The sequence below is a fragment of the Macrosteles quadrilineatus genome, unplaced genomic scaffold (genome assembly GCF_028750875.1).
Source record: "Macrosteles quadrilineatus isolate MER2022 unplaced genomic scaffold, UCM_ALF_1.0 Scaffold_5__1_contigs__length_97177068, whole genome shotgun sequence".
Taxonomy (NCBI): Eukaryota; Metazoa; Arthropoda; class Insecta; order Hemiptera; family Cicadellidae; genus Macrosteles; species Macrosteles quadrilineatus.
This window is the reverse complement of record NW_026542598.1, coordinates 7,624,433-7,639,751: the sequence shown is the minus strand read 5'-3', so window position 1 is coordinate 7,639,751 and position 15,319 is coordinate 7,624,433. Positions and strand designations below refer to the sequence as shown.

The 15,319-nt window shown below is 36.1% G+C and overlaps 1 protein-coding gene across 1 annotated transcript; it reads right to left on the bottom strand.

Annotated features, from left to right (window-relative positions):
* Positions 1-1,202: 1,202 nt before the first annotated feature.
* On the bottom strand, positions 1,203-14,090 carry LOC128993780 (probable cytochrome P450 6a14). The gene is made up of 4 exons (XM_054417769.1): positions 12,910-14,090; positions 9,320-9,544; positions 2,533-2,784; positions 1,203-2,023 (listed from the first exon to the last, which is right to left on the bottom strand). The coding sequence occupies exons 1-4, from the start codon at positions 13,802-13,804 to the stop codon at positions 1,851-1,853; spliced, it is 1,545 nt and encodes a 514-aa protein (XP_054273744.1). The 5' UTR covers positions 13,805-14,090; the 3' UTR covers positions 1,203-1,850.
* Between the last annotated feature and the right edge of the window lie 1,229 nt (positions 14,091-15,319).

Below are 15,319 nucleotides of genomic sequence, written 5' to 3'. Positions count from 1 at the left end.
TAATAACTAAAAAAATGTAAAAAAGTAAAGTGCATAATAGGGTACCGGTATACAATAGTTTAAAAGTTATTTTAGAACGATGGGGTCTGGATCCTAAATAAGTACCCAAATGTCTTGAAACGTTGCTGTAGAAGTTATTAAATTCGCTGTTTCTTTATTTTACTTTTAAAAAATCAGTGTAATGGATAAAAATGCCCAAAAAACATTTGGACTAAAAAAAAGAAATGAGTTACATCAAACTGTCGGATACAAATGCTTAATTAATAGTATATTATAAAACTGTATGTCAATGGTTGAAATTATTTTTTAGATCCATAAATTGAAATAGTTTCTACTCAGTGTCAGTTCTAATACCTTGTCAGGGGGCTAAACGGGGATTTTGCACACAAGGAGAGGGAGGACCCCCAAAATTTGCTATTTGTAAATTTTGTGAGTAAAAAGTGAGTTTTTGACCAATTCGTGTCCAAAAACCATATTTACGATTTTATGGCAAAATATACTTTTAAATTCATTTTTTTTACTCTTTAAAAGCCCCCCCCCCATTGAAACCACCGTTAATAGTAGATAAAAGACTCATATGTGTTTCGAAATCCAACTTTTCAGATCCTAGGGAATTACCCACGCTAGCAACCTAATTTTTGGACCGACTCTTTTAACTTCATTCTGGTACAACTCTATTGCTCATTGCCTATAGTATCACATTTTTTCGAAATCAAAACTGGAAAGGTTTTTAAGGCATGTAGTAACAATATTTTAAAAATAGTTTATCAGTTCTTTTGATTAGACATTTTTAAAATTCAAGTCCACAATTAAGTCTCAAATATCCAAATTACCCACATATTAACATTAGTGCAACGCAGGCTGTACGGGAAGGAATGGAGCATAATTTTATAAATCAATGGATTTCCCAATTTTAGACAAAAATCAACTGTCGTATCCACTTGGTTAGCATACTGGACATACAATAAGATGCAGGAAAAAAGCTGTATTCATGGCTTGCCTCAAGACTTGGTGTTACCTGTCGTATCAGCTTTTTTATAAGCACCAAGCACCTCTAGTCTTATATGACCTAGCTATAATGTCAGTTTCTCCTAGGTTTTTAAGTTTAAAAGGTTTAATGAACCTGCCCCCTCCCTCCTTGAACCTTGAATGTTCATGTAGTCATTATACCAGTACACCATAAAGGATAAAAAAAAACAATATTTAGAATAAAATGTATAATTGGATGATAAAATTTTATATTTACAACTACGACTAATATAATTTATATTAGGTATGTATATCATCAGTATAAATAATTATACAGTGCTACATTGCTTGATTTCTATCACAGACAATCAACTAGTCAATTTTAATTAATAAAACGTCCATTCTTAAAAAAATTGGTAATTGTTGTTTCAATGTACAATGGAAGTTACTGAAAGAAGTGTAGGTTTGGGAGCATTTTGTTTTCTTGGTATAAGGGCTTGTGGAAAGGATTATTTCTGTTAGAATTTCATCTTTGTTCGTTCTTGCTAGTTATTTTGTGATAGTATTTTTTTATTCATCATTTGCAAACTACAGTAATACATCTTTAATCATAAATTAGTTTCAGAACACTTTTTTGGCATCCATTGAATTCAACTGCAACAACCTCACAGATCAAAGTATTATTTTTGACTAGGTTATAAATATCAGTGCTTAAAGTCAATGCTGGCTCAATACTAACTAAAATAGTGTATATTTATATATTGGAGTATAGAATATGTTTAAACATATTTTAATGACAAAATAAAATCCTAAAGGTAAATAGCTACAGCTAATCAGATAGGCTCTTCTCACTAAATATGATAATTGTCCTTTCTTTTTGCTCAGTCGTCAATTTGTTTAACATTGAGCAAAATTCCACCCTCTGGGGCCAAAAGTGGGGCTCCGCTCTTCCTGAATTGAACAGGATATTTCATATTTTCACCTAGTGTGAACTCATACTTTGGTAGGATCTTGCAGAAGGCATACTTCATTTCCATCATGGCAAACCGCAGACCTGGAAAAGTGGTTGTTTAGACTTAAATTACTTAAGTTATATAAGCATCATTGCTGCTAGTTTTTAAATGCGGAAGCAGTTAACAATATTGACTCTAATGGTTGCCTCAAGATATATACTCGGTTCATTCTTGGTTAACCAGTGTCATCTGTGTATTGGTGTGTGTGTATTTGAGTGCTGAGGTTTCCAAGCTGTTCTCCATCATATGGGCATAAACCCAGTAGTGAAGGTGTTATGAGAGTGAAGGAGTAGTTTTTGTAGTGCCTTCACTACTGGATGATGAAAACTCCAGTATCATCAGACGTTTGCATTAAATTTACTGTATTTACTGCATTCAAATTATTCAGCTTGGCGACACAGTCTAGCCCAGAAGACGACAAGAAAACATCTTTCGCAGAAGTAGTTATTAAAAAAGAAAAAAAAACAGGAAAAAAACAGGATTTTTATATTATACTCCACAGTAAATGTAGGCCTATAGCAATGTAATAATATAATGGAAAAATAATTACCTATGCAGATTCTAGGGCCGTCTCCAAATGGTAAGTACGTTCCTTGAATTATTTTTTGTTTATTTTCCGTAGAGAATCTTTCCGGATCAAAGCGCTCCGGTTCAGGGAAGTACTTGGGGTCTCGATGAAGGGCATAAACAGGTACAATCACCTTCACCCCCTTTTCTATGACAAGATCACTGTCAGGGACTTGATACGTCTGAGTGCATTCTCTTAAAAGACCAAATGCAATTGGATACTTCCGTAATGTTTCTGAAACAAAAAAATAGTAAGAATCATATTTTGACTTTGAATAGTGAAAATCCTGGGCCATACTCAAAAGATTCAACAACAATCGCTTGAGTAAATCATATTGGACATACTTCAAACAAATTACAACACTGATTTAATCCTTCCTGGACTATAGGTGGATATATCAGTTAGCATTTTGTGCATAGCGGACGGTCTTTGGGGCTCCGTGGATGGTAGGCGGATAAATCCGTCGATTATTATGACAGTTATTGTTATAGTTGGTTGTCTATACCATCATTAATCTTCATGACAACGTCCTTTTATTCAATTATATCTTTAACTGAGAATAAAATATTAAATAAAAACAATTTTAAAAGTAAGAAAGAAATAAGAAAAAGTTATAAAAAAATTATTTTGGACAAAAAAGTGATGCATAGGTCAACTATTTACAACATTCTATAAATTAGGCCTACAGATATAAAAAAAGTTGTTTAGCTTCCATTAAAATGAAATAATTTTTCTTTCTGTATAACTACTATAGGCTGTCTGCAGAGGGTTAAGTAAACTAATATTTTTAACTGTAAATTATCTTCATTAAATTACAGTTGTTATAAGTTGAAAGGCTATAGAAATTCTTAATGTGGTGCTCTGGCTCTTCCACAAACCTGGTCACTCTCTCTCCTCCTATCCAACTGGAGAGCTGGTGAGGCGATTTTTATTGTTTCTTCACCAAGGTTTTTGTACTTACTCCAAGGTAATATAACCATAAAAGAGAGGAAAGGAGGGGCAATGGATTGTTACCACTAAAAGAGACTACAAAAAGGGTTGTCAGTAAATTGAGGTCTCCAACGAGCTAACGTTGCGTCCAAACAAGCTTCTTCAAATCTGACACCGCAACTCATTACCCTCACTACTATTCTAGTCGGTCTCCGGTCCTAATGTCCCATTTAGTCGATCGATAGCAATTTGAGGTTAAATATACACTCACGCCAAGTATGAATCCCATACTGTGATAGGCTACATAGTGGTCTGTGAGTAGAAGCATTGGCTTTTGGATGCTGCAGTAGACATTCAATATACATAAACCAACTACAACTACTGGTATCGCCAATTTTTACTCAAAACGAACAAGGTTCTAGGAGCCTCTCACAGGTAGGAGCCACTCACTATCATATAGGCTATCCTATTTTCTACCACAGTTTCTGCCACTGAAATAGTTGAGGTGACATACAAGATGCTGTAGCTTACAATAACTCCCATTAGTTTGACATGGTTAAAAAGAATGAACATTCAACATACATCAGCGCAATCTTCGGTGACCCACTCAAATTATGTCCATTTCGACTTAAAACCTGTTGACAACTTTAAGATAGGGATGGAATGTCTAGTTCTATCAATAGTTAGAGGTAGAAGTCACCCTTACTGTATTTAATTAAGTCCTACGCCAGTTGACGGATATGTATCGAGAAGAGTGAATTGACGTAAGTATTAGTCAGTTCGTATAATCGTATAAGTCAGTATTGGTTGGACGGAGTTTGGAGATGACTGTTAACCCTTAAGGTTGTTCCCAAGTGAATGTTCCCTATTGTAAGATGTTTATGTTGTTTTGCATGGTTGCTGTTGTTCATCAGTTTTGTTTGAGGCGATGTAAGGAAAATTTCATAAGTGGATTGTGGTGTAACTTAATGATGGATTATTTTAATAATAAGGGACGTCTCCAAGACTAACAAGGATAACTGTAACTGGTAGGCCTACTTAAAACAACACGTTGAGTGCGGACCGGTCATGGAGGATTGGCCACTGGACGCGTTCCCAGGCTGCCCAGGTCCCGCTGAAATGAATCAGTCAGTGTGGCGCAACCTGCTTGCCTATTTCTTTTATGTTTCTGCTTTTTATACAACACAACAATATATTTTACTGTTTATTATTTTGGTTTATGTGCCTTTTAATAAAGATAGACTCCCCAATACCAACAGCAGTTCCATGATTCACTGTGATTGAAATAAACAATGGTTGAATGGGAGGAAAGGGCTGTCCATATAATTGTAAATATTAAATTATAGTGGGCTATTTAACATTTTTAGTGAGAAAAACAGTGTTTGTGAGACCAAAAATGGAGTATTTTCGTCACAGTGCCCCAGTCACTGCACGGGTCGGCCCGGTCACCGGTGACCGGCGGTTTTGGACGACATTTTTATTGAGAAAAAAAAACAGCTCAAATCACTAGGTATTTCTGTTCTGGATCCTCACTTCTGGGAACAAACAGTAAGATTTTATGTAAAAAAATTACAATATAGGGCCCCTAAATGAGATTTTTTTGGTCTGGTTGAGAAAGAGTTAGTAAAATTTGGTTAATCTTTAATCTTGAGTACTTTTCAGACACAATGGGCTGTTCGAACTGTTGAAATTAAAGATGAGGAAAGAATAATTGGGTTTAGACATTTTTGTTATGTATTTAACTACAAACTCATATTATACAAAACTGCATAATTAATAATAGCACAGCTGAGAGAAAGAAAAAAACATAGAGGAAAATTCTTAAAATGATAATGATAATTACATATCTTAACACTTTCCCTCATTTAAAGAATTTTTAAAGTCACTAGTTAAGTCCCATAGCTTGCCACAAAGTTTTAAGTATTGGCTTGTGAAGAGGTTTGGTCATACAATCTGCCAGTTGGAACTCAGCTGGTACATGTTTAACCTTGACTTGTCCTTCCGCTACAAGCTCCCTGATGAAGAAATGTCTAATTTTGATATGCTTTGTTCTTCTGTGGTTTTCTGGGTTTTCAGCTAACCGAGTTGTTGCTTCGTTGTCGATGTTGAGAACTGGCACACTCTTCAGTGAAGTTATCTCTTCCAAAAGTCTTTTCAGCCAAACGATTTCACGACAGGCTTCACTGGCCGCCACAATTTCGGCTTCAGTGCTTGAGATTGCCACACTCGATTGTTTCTGACTAAGCCAGGAGATTACTCCTCCTCCAAAATTGCAGACTACTCCTGTTGTAGAATGTCCGGTCGATGAGTCTCCAGCATGGTCAGCATCGCTGAAGCACTCCAAAACATGGTTGTTTTCTTTGGACTGGTATTCTATTCCGTAGTCGATCGTTCCTTTCAGATATCGCAGTATCCTCTTCACCCTTATGAAGTCTTCGTGAGACGGGTTTTCAAGAGTACGCGATGCTCTACTCACAGCATAGGCTATATCTGGCCTAGTTGCAGTCATCAGGTACATCAGAGCACCTACAGCTTCTCTGTATGAAAACTTGTCTCTTGAGCTCTCTGCTTTCCCTGCTGGTTGCGTTTCGTTCTCTTTCACGATAGGTGTTGGGGCTGGTTTACAGTCACTCATTTGAAAACGTTCAAGAATTTTCTTTGTATACGCTTTCTGCGATATTCTAACATTTCCGTCACTTTTCTGTTCTATTTCTAGGCCTAAATAGAAAGATGCTGGTTTGGATGTGATTTTGAACTCCTTCGTCAGATGATCCATGAAGTTCTGAAGCATTCCCGTGTTGTTTGTCGCTATAAGCCCGTCATCTACGTACAGCGCTACAATCAGTTTACTTTTTCCATCTTCTTTCATGAACAGACACGGATCAGCATCACTTTTCTTGAATCCTTGAAGTTCCATGAATTTGTTGAATCTGGTACTCCAACAGCGAGGCGCCTGTTTCAAACCGTAGAGACTCTTGTTCAGCCTGCACACACGATCTGTACCATCCTTGTATCCTTCAGGCTGCGTCATGTAAATAACTTCATCAACTTGGCCGTATAAGAATGCGGTTGATACATCGAATTGTGTCAAAATCAAATGTTCCACTGCTGCTACACTTAGTAGGGATCTGATTGTGCTGAGTCTTGCTACTGGGCTGAAAGTCTGGTTGAAGTCCACTCCTTTCTGCTGCGAGAAACCTCTAACCACCAACCTTGCTTTAAACCTGTCAACTGAGCCGTCAGGATTAGTTTTTACTTTGTATAACCACTTGCATGTTATACATTTCTTTCCTGCAGGCAGTTTCTCCAGGGTCCAAGTTTGGTTTTCCTTGTGCGACTTCATTTCACTTTCCATAGCTTCTTTCCAGTAGGAAGCTTTTTCACTTCGTATTGCCTCCTTGTATGACTCAGGCTCATTCAGTTCTTGAACATTAGTAACTGCAGTCATGATGTAGTCGTCGAACCTCTTCGGAACATTGATTTCTGATCTGTTTCGTAGATCATAACTGTTCGATCTCTCAGGTAGGTCAGCTTCCTCCTCGTCTTCATTTTCTTCCGGTTCTTGCCCCACGTTATCTTCAACGTCGTATTCTAAGCCTCGGCAGTCGTTTTCTTGACTTATTTCACTTGGCAAAGGGATTCGGTATTCTTTTCTCTGTAATAAGGGCTCTTCGTTGAAAATGACATCTCTCGATCTCACCAGTGTGTTTGTTTCTTTGACCCAGATACGATAGCCACATTCATCGTACCCAACGAGTATTCCTTTCTGTGCTTTCTTCTGCATCTTTCTTCTCTTTTGTTTTGGTACATGCGGATAACAGACACTTCCGATTATCCTTAGATGCTTGATACTAGGTCTTTTTCCAAGCCATAGTTCGTATGGGGTTTTGTCAGCTTCTGAAGAAGGGCCGGTGCGATTGAGGATGTAAGCAGCACAGTTGATCAGTTCTGCCCATAAGCCTTGTGGAAGGGACTCATGGCAGTGCATCATAGCACGAGCTGTTTCCACGATTGTTCGATTTTCCCTCTCACTGCAACCGTTCTGCTCCGGTGTGTAGGGCATCGTCAGGGTGTGCTTGATTCCTCTGTTCTGCAACATACTCTTAACTACGCCGTTATCAAACTCTCCGCCATTGTCACTCACCATTTCTTTAACTACATGTCCAGTAGTTTTAGCTGCTGCCAGAAATAGTTTAAGTTTTTCAGAAACTTCCGATTTCTCCTTCATAAAGTGAACATGTCGATACCTAGAATAGTCATCTTTAAACAAAACATAGTACTTGTAGCCTGACATTGAAGACTGGAAAGGTCCACACACGTCCGTATGAATTCGTTCCCCAGGTGTTGTGGCTCGTTCTCTAGTGCCAAATTTTAACCTGTGACTCTTTCCATAGACGCAGCCTTCACATAACTCTTTATCCCCAGTTAGTTTTATTCCCAGCTCTCTCTCAATGGTTGCTTTCACATGTTTCGTGTTTTGATGCCCCATCCGCTCATGATACACCTGTAGAAGATTGTCATTATTGATTAGTGAGTTTACTTCGATAGGTTCGCTTGGTTTTACATTTTGGACCTTCAGCTTATACAGACCTCCTTTTCTGGATCGGTAACCAACCAAGACAACTTCTCCATTCACCTCAAGTTGACATGTTTCCGTTGTTGACGTGAACCGACTTTGTAAATGCAAGTCCTGAGACGCAAGTACTGAAAATAAATTCCTTTTTATTCCCGGTACATACCACACGTTCTCTAGTGTGACTCTCTTAGGCTTCCCATTTACCTCCACATCAAGTTCAATGGTTCCTTTTCCCAGCGCGTTGATGGACTCTCCATTGGCTGCCATCACTGACTCCTGGTTGACGAACGGCTGAAACTTCTGAAACAAGTCTTCTCTATGCGTGACATGATTAGTGGCACCGTTGTCTACATACCAACAGTCACTGTTGTTTTCAGTCATCATTACATCAACTGACAAAGTCATATTTGAACTAGGTTTACTATCCTCTGTTACTTTGGAAGTGGGTGGTTTAGGCGGCCTCCCATCTGCTTTCCATTTTGAACACTGCCTAACTTTGTGTCCTATCTTTTGACAATAATGACATGTGACTTTCTTATTAGTTCCCTTAGTTTCTAAACTAGCTTTGTTTTTGGTTCTAGATTCCGATTTTACCCATAACGCTTCTTGACCCTGAGAGTTACGCCCTAATGCTTTTTCGTATGCACACAGTTGAGTGGTTAGGTTTTCAATAGTCCTTTCAGACTTTGCCATCATCATCCAACTAGACTTGAATGCAAAATAGTCCTCAGGAAGCATTCCCAAGATCTTACAGATCAAAAACAAATCTGGTAAAACAGACAGAATATAGTAGTCTACCTAGGTATTACCGATTTTCGGATTTGGTATTCCCAAATGGATCAATTTTTAAAATTGAGACCGGACACTTGGATGATAATTCAGATTTAGCAGAGTTTTATTAATATGATGCCATATTTTGATCTCATAAGGAGAGTCTGATTTATGCTAGGAGTCAAGGGCAAGTAAGAGTGCTGATTATATGTTCCATAGTACCTACACTGCAATTAAAGCTGAACTGTGTAGTGCGACTGTGATTGGAGGTCTTATCAATACCAGTACACAACGGACAATAGTTTTTATTTTATTTTTCCCTTACTCCTCTTCGGATCAACCAAATTTTCTGTTTAGAGGAGTTAGAGGAATCTACTATTGCACAAAAATACTCTACCAAATACCAAAAATAAGGAAGTAGGCCTAGGTACCTACATTGAATAATTATCAGAGGTGCTACGGAACCTTCAAGGGAAACAAAAATGTTCATACCTGATATAACCATTTCGAGGTATGGAAGATCTTTGATGATATCGTAATCCACCTTGTGGTTGTGTTTGTCTAAAGCTTCAATTATTTCTTCTCTCGCCCGCTTTTGAATATCAAGGTGAGCTGCTAATTCCAAAAGGAGAAAACTCATGGTGGAAGAAGTAGTTTCAAAACCAGCAATAAAAAACACAAATGCATTGGACGCTAGAACTTCATCTGTGAGCACAACTGGAAAAAGATAGATATGTGTTTAAAAATTAATGAAATCAGAAATGTTTATTGTTGAAAACATTATACAAATAGGCTATCGTCAGGTACAATTGACTTATTGTTTAATGTAAAACAGATTGTAAATAAAACTATGTAAAAAAAATAGCCTATATATATATATATATATATATATATATATATATATATATATATATATATATATATTGTTATTGTATACACCAATGAGGGCTACCTACTTCAAATGTTACTAAGTAAATCAAAATACCACGTACCCTGCTATATATATATAGGTATATATATATAACTAGCAGAGTACCCGTCCTTTGTACGGGGTTGGCAAATAAGTATAAAATGCTTATTGCAGTTATACTCGATCTTTGCGTTTGCAATGTAAGAAAACACGGTTTGAGAAAATTTGCTTCCTCAAATTTACGGTATGCTATAGTATTACACATCTACCATAGCCATAATGTTCTACCACTTCACCTACACAATAGAGAAAGATTGATTATTAAAAATTCGCAAAATATCACATATTATTCATGAAATTAAAAACATAAACATAACTGTAAACAATACTACTTTGACAGTTCTCATTGCGTATCACAGTTTTTTGTTGCTGCTTCTAGTTCAAATTAGCTGTTTTCATAAATAATGAAAAAAAAATTAGTTCTGCACCCTGTTGGTAAATCTTATAAATTTTTAATGCTTTTGCATATCATAGAACCAACTCTTTTAGTTTGAAACAGCTGGCTAAATTCTTTAATTCCCTTTAAATATGAATACTCATAAGGTTAACATGGGGAACTGCAGAGCCACTGGGGCGGAGCCCGAAAGGATTTTCGAGATAAGAATAAATGGTTATGTTAAGTTCGACAACAAGATGTTTACAATGAGCGTTCAATTCTGGGTGTGTCATTATTCTAATAGCATTTTTCTGCAGAAGCAGTAGTGAGTAGAGCCTACTTTATATTCTTGAGCCACATAAAATGTTAGGCTTTTTTTTCACAATGTTGTAACTGTTACGTCCATGTCACTGGCCCGGCCATGACGGAATTAGTACATAAGAATTATGCTAATATTTAGTACCTATTTCGTACTATTTAGTACCAACAAACAAAAAATTAGTACCCCACTCGGTACCGGATAACTAATTAATTTAGGATTCCGGGCCAGTGACATGCTGGCCCGGCCATTTTCGAATTTGATCCTAATATGTATACCATCATTTAGTACCTATTTCGTACTATTTTGTACCCCCATTAAAATAATTTGTACCTCAAAGAAAACCAAGCTACGGGCCCGTTAACTGTACAGATCCATGGCCCCTCAGCCCAGCCATATCGGAACCTATGGTTATAAGCTATACTACTATTTAGTACTTATTTCGTACTATTTTGTACCTCCATTAATATAATTTGTACTTCTAAAAAAACTACTAAAAAAACTGAAAGACAAATAATTTTGAAAACTAGGGAATGTTGAAGCCATAATTTTAGTTTAGGGTTTCAGTTTTTTAGAAGATAAGTTTAAAATTGTAAAAAGTCTAGCAGCCGACGCTAACATTCTACATTCTATTCTAGAAATATTGATTTTACTTCAGTTTTAGTTGACTACTAAATTCCCGTACGTAGGACGGGCCAACAGCTCGTTAAGTTTTACAACATAAATTAATAATTAAGAAAAAAGAAAGAAAAAATTAACAAAGTTGTGAACTTAATGTTGAATGAAATAAAAAAATCACCACAGTACCCTCGCACCAAAATAGCCTAAACCTCGACACATTAATTACTTGGGTTGTATGAGTAGTACATATTGTTTAATATGAAGAACTAAATACCGGTAGTTGGAGATAACCACCAAATAACTGCATCACTTGTTAATTATTGAGTACTAAATAATAGCATACCTTATAACTAGAAACTGTGACATGGCCGGGCTGAGGGGTAATTAACCACTAACAATAACATGATTACACATACAATATGTAACATAAGTAGTTTGTTTATCTTTGAGGTATTTTTTTTTTACCTCGAAAGGTACAAAAAAGTACGAACAAGGTACTAAATAGTAGTATAGCTTATAACTACAGGTTCCGATATGGCCGGGCTGAGGGGTCATTGACCTGTACAGTTAACGGGCCCGTAGCTTGGTTATCTTTGAAGTACAAATTATATTAATGGAGGTACAAAATAGTACGAAATAAGTACTAAATAGTAGTATAGCTTATAACCATAGGTTCCGATATGGCCGGGCTGAGGGGTCATTGACCTGTACAGTTAACGGGCCCGTAGCTTGGTTTTCTTTGAGGTACAAATTATATTAATGGAGGTACAAAATAGTACGAAATAGGTACTAAATGATGGTATACATATTAGGATCAAATTCGAAAATGGCCGGGCCAGCATGTCACTGGCCCGGAATCCTAAATTAATTAGTTATCCGGTACCGAGTGGGGTACTAATTTTTTGTTTGTTGGTACTAAATAGTACGAAATAGGTACTAAATATTAGCATAATTCTTATGTACTAATTCCGTCATGGCCGGGCCAGTGACATGGACGTGTAACTGTTGCAATTTTACTCAATCTGTTCACCACCACCACCAAATTTCTTACTCATTTATTAATGTTTTCTATTGTACCGTATATCTTGTTGCATGTAAATCTTGTCTAATGTATTATTTTGTAAAATGGCGATTGCCGTAGAAATAAATAAGTTAAATAAAATAAATTAAACTGAAACTGATGACACTGTGAAACAAATCTTAATAGACATTATATGGTAAACATAAGCTGAAGGAACATAAAATCTTAAAAAGTTCGGTTCCTTTAGCTTAGGCTATGTGAGCGGAATTACAATCTAAATTAAAACTGCAATTATTTTTACACATTACGTTAATGTACTTTTAAAAAATAATAGGCTAACTTAAGTTATCAATAAGTATAGGGTTGTTTTGAAAGAAGCAAACAGGGATTTTAAATTGTCGATTAAGTTATTCAAAATTTGGAGTGTGATCAGAATTTTTTTTTTAATTTTGTTAAATATGATTACTCATAAGGTTAACATGGGAAACTCCAGAACCACTGGGGCGGAGCATGAAAAGACTTTTGAGATAAGAATGCGTCTATATGTTAATCGGGAATGTGAGCTATCATCACACCAAATTTCAGCCCAATCCAACCAGTATTTTTCACGTTTACTTGTCACAAACATACATACCTACTACATCCATACATCCAAACTTTCTCATTTATAATATTAGTAGGATTACGCACACAAATAATAGGCAAGTTACTGTAAGTTGTGATGCTTAAAAAATGATGCCTATCAGAAAGTTTAAGGCCTATAAAGATTACTCACAAGATTTCTCCTCCAGTGAGTCAGATTTGGCTGATGTTAAATCTTCATTTCTCAATTCAACCAAAAGCTGAATGAAGTCTTTTTTCTCAGAATGTATACCTTCTCTTCTATGGATTGCATCCTGTACGAAGTCTAAAAAAAACTTCTCAACATCTTTGTCCAGTATTTTTAAGTTGAGATAGTATGGTAGTCTTGGATGAAAGGCACGAGCAATGAGTCTATAAACGAATCTCAATGAGGGTTTAAAAACCTGCTGTCCCATCTTCCGAAATTGAGAATTTGGATCTCGTAGGGAATTAAATTGCAAACCAAAAGCACAAGAACCAATTACATCTGTTGAAAACTTAGCCATTATTTCTCGCATATCCTGCGTTGATTTTGAGAGAGAAACATTGTTTAAGTAGTCAGTCAAGGCATTGGCACACTCTTCTAGTAAGTAGCTCATGGACTTGAGTTTCCCGGAACTAAATGCAGGAGTCAATTTGCTTCTCAGACCTTTCCATTTCTGTCCTTTTAAATTTACTAAATGTGAAGACAACAAATCAAGTTTTTCATCATATACCATTCCCCTATCATAAAAATGTGAAAAATCTTTGATAAGAATTTGATGAATCAATTTAGGATCTCTGACCATTAAAAAGGGGGACATAAAGAAATATGTCCCTATAAACCTTTCTTCGGGAAATAGATTGTACATTTCTTGCTGATTAATAGCTGAACTTTTCTTCCTTAAGATAGTTGACAACGTGTTTCCAAAAAGTGGTACTGGCTTGACAAATTTTACATTTTTTTGACTCCAATAGTTGTACTTTTTAGTCATGAAATAGTAAACTGTTGCAACAAGTATCAATACTGGGATGAAAATATAGAAAGCAACTGAGTAAAACAGATTCATGATGAATTTTTAACTTACTGTAGATCGTTTCTTGACAATAACCCTCAAAAATATGTTGCAATAGTCATCAACTCAATCACAAAGGAACTACACTATTTAATAACAAAATTGTTTATTTGATAGACATGTTTTATCAATGGTGGGCCTCTATAGCGTTTTAGCAAGTCCTGTGTCACACTCCAACACAGCTAACACTATCATCAATGCCCTTGAAAACTTAGGCCAAACTAATCCAAATCTAAAGTTAGATAACAGGGATATCTAAACAAAACAAATCAACAAACACATAACTCATAACTTGAGGAGGTTATAATCTGCATTGTGTGATCGTTACGTGATGGTCAAAACAAAAACAAACAATAAAAATAAAGGATAATCGTGTATTCATGAAGCTTTTTCTAGGTTTCCATTCAGCCTCACTGTTTTGCGGAGAAAGAAGGTAACATCATATATAAGGAAGTATGTTTAATCAATGGTAATATACTGCTTCGTGCTTACTGTACACCTTCGACTATTATCCAATTTGATCTATTTGTTTAATCCCCTTGCACACGCACCTACGCATACTACCATTACTACTGTAAAATAAGTGCATGGCATGATACATATTTATTTTTTTTCCAACGGTTTACACTAATTATAAAAAAAGAGGACGACAATTTTGGGATTATCTTTTAATTTTTACCAAGCTCTGTAAATGTTGAACCATAGACTAACCAACACAAGTAGACTTCTCATCCCATTGTAAATTTTGAAGCACGTTTTTCGTGTCTAGTTCATGTACGTGACACAAAGGCGCTAGTGTCGATGAAACTTTGTTTCCGTTATTTTAGGGTTAATTTCTTGATTTGTGCTTTACTGTTTGGTTATATAACTAGGGGACAGGTTATTGTTTATGATTAGATCGTATTATTTGGTTAAATGAGGTTTTAAATGGCTGTAATAACGGGAAACAAATTGTAAACAAAACACGACCTCTACAGAAAACCGTACAGAACTAACAATAAAATTGTCTTCAGCTGTTCCATAAGGATGAGAAATCTACTAAGGGAGTGTGTTTTATCTATGGTTGAACGTAAGCAAGGCAACAATAGATGTTGCCATGGTGGAAGGAAAATACATGTTGTCTTGACGTAAGTCATAATTCCCAAAAATGTTGCAATTGAAATTGAATAATCTATGGATGTTCGTTCCAACCAATGCTATAAGTTATTTTGTGTCTGAGTACTTATAATCCCAACAAAGTATAAATTCAATTGATATGAACAACTTATATATTCATTCAAGAAAATTAGACTATAGATAGATATTTTTGCGTTAGTTCACAGAGAAGGTTAGTTTATTCTTTCCTCTATGATTTTCTATAGATTCTGTAGGTCGCGTGGGATTGGGAGAAAAATGGGCGTGTCCATCGTGACTTCACCGGTTATAATTTTAGCTCAGTGGTGCTTCACCGACTCGACTTCGGCAAATTGGCTACCCTGACTGAGAATCCCAAATACAAAACACGGCCAA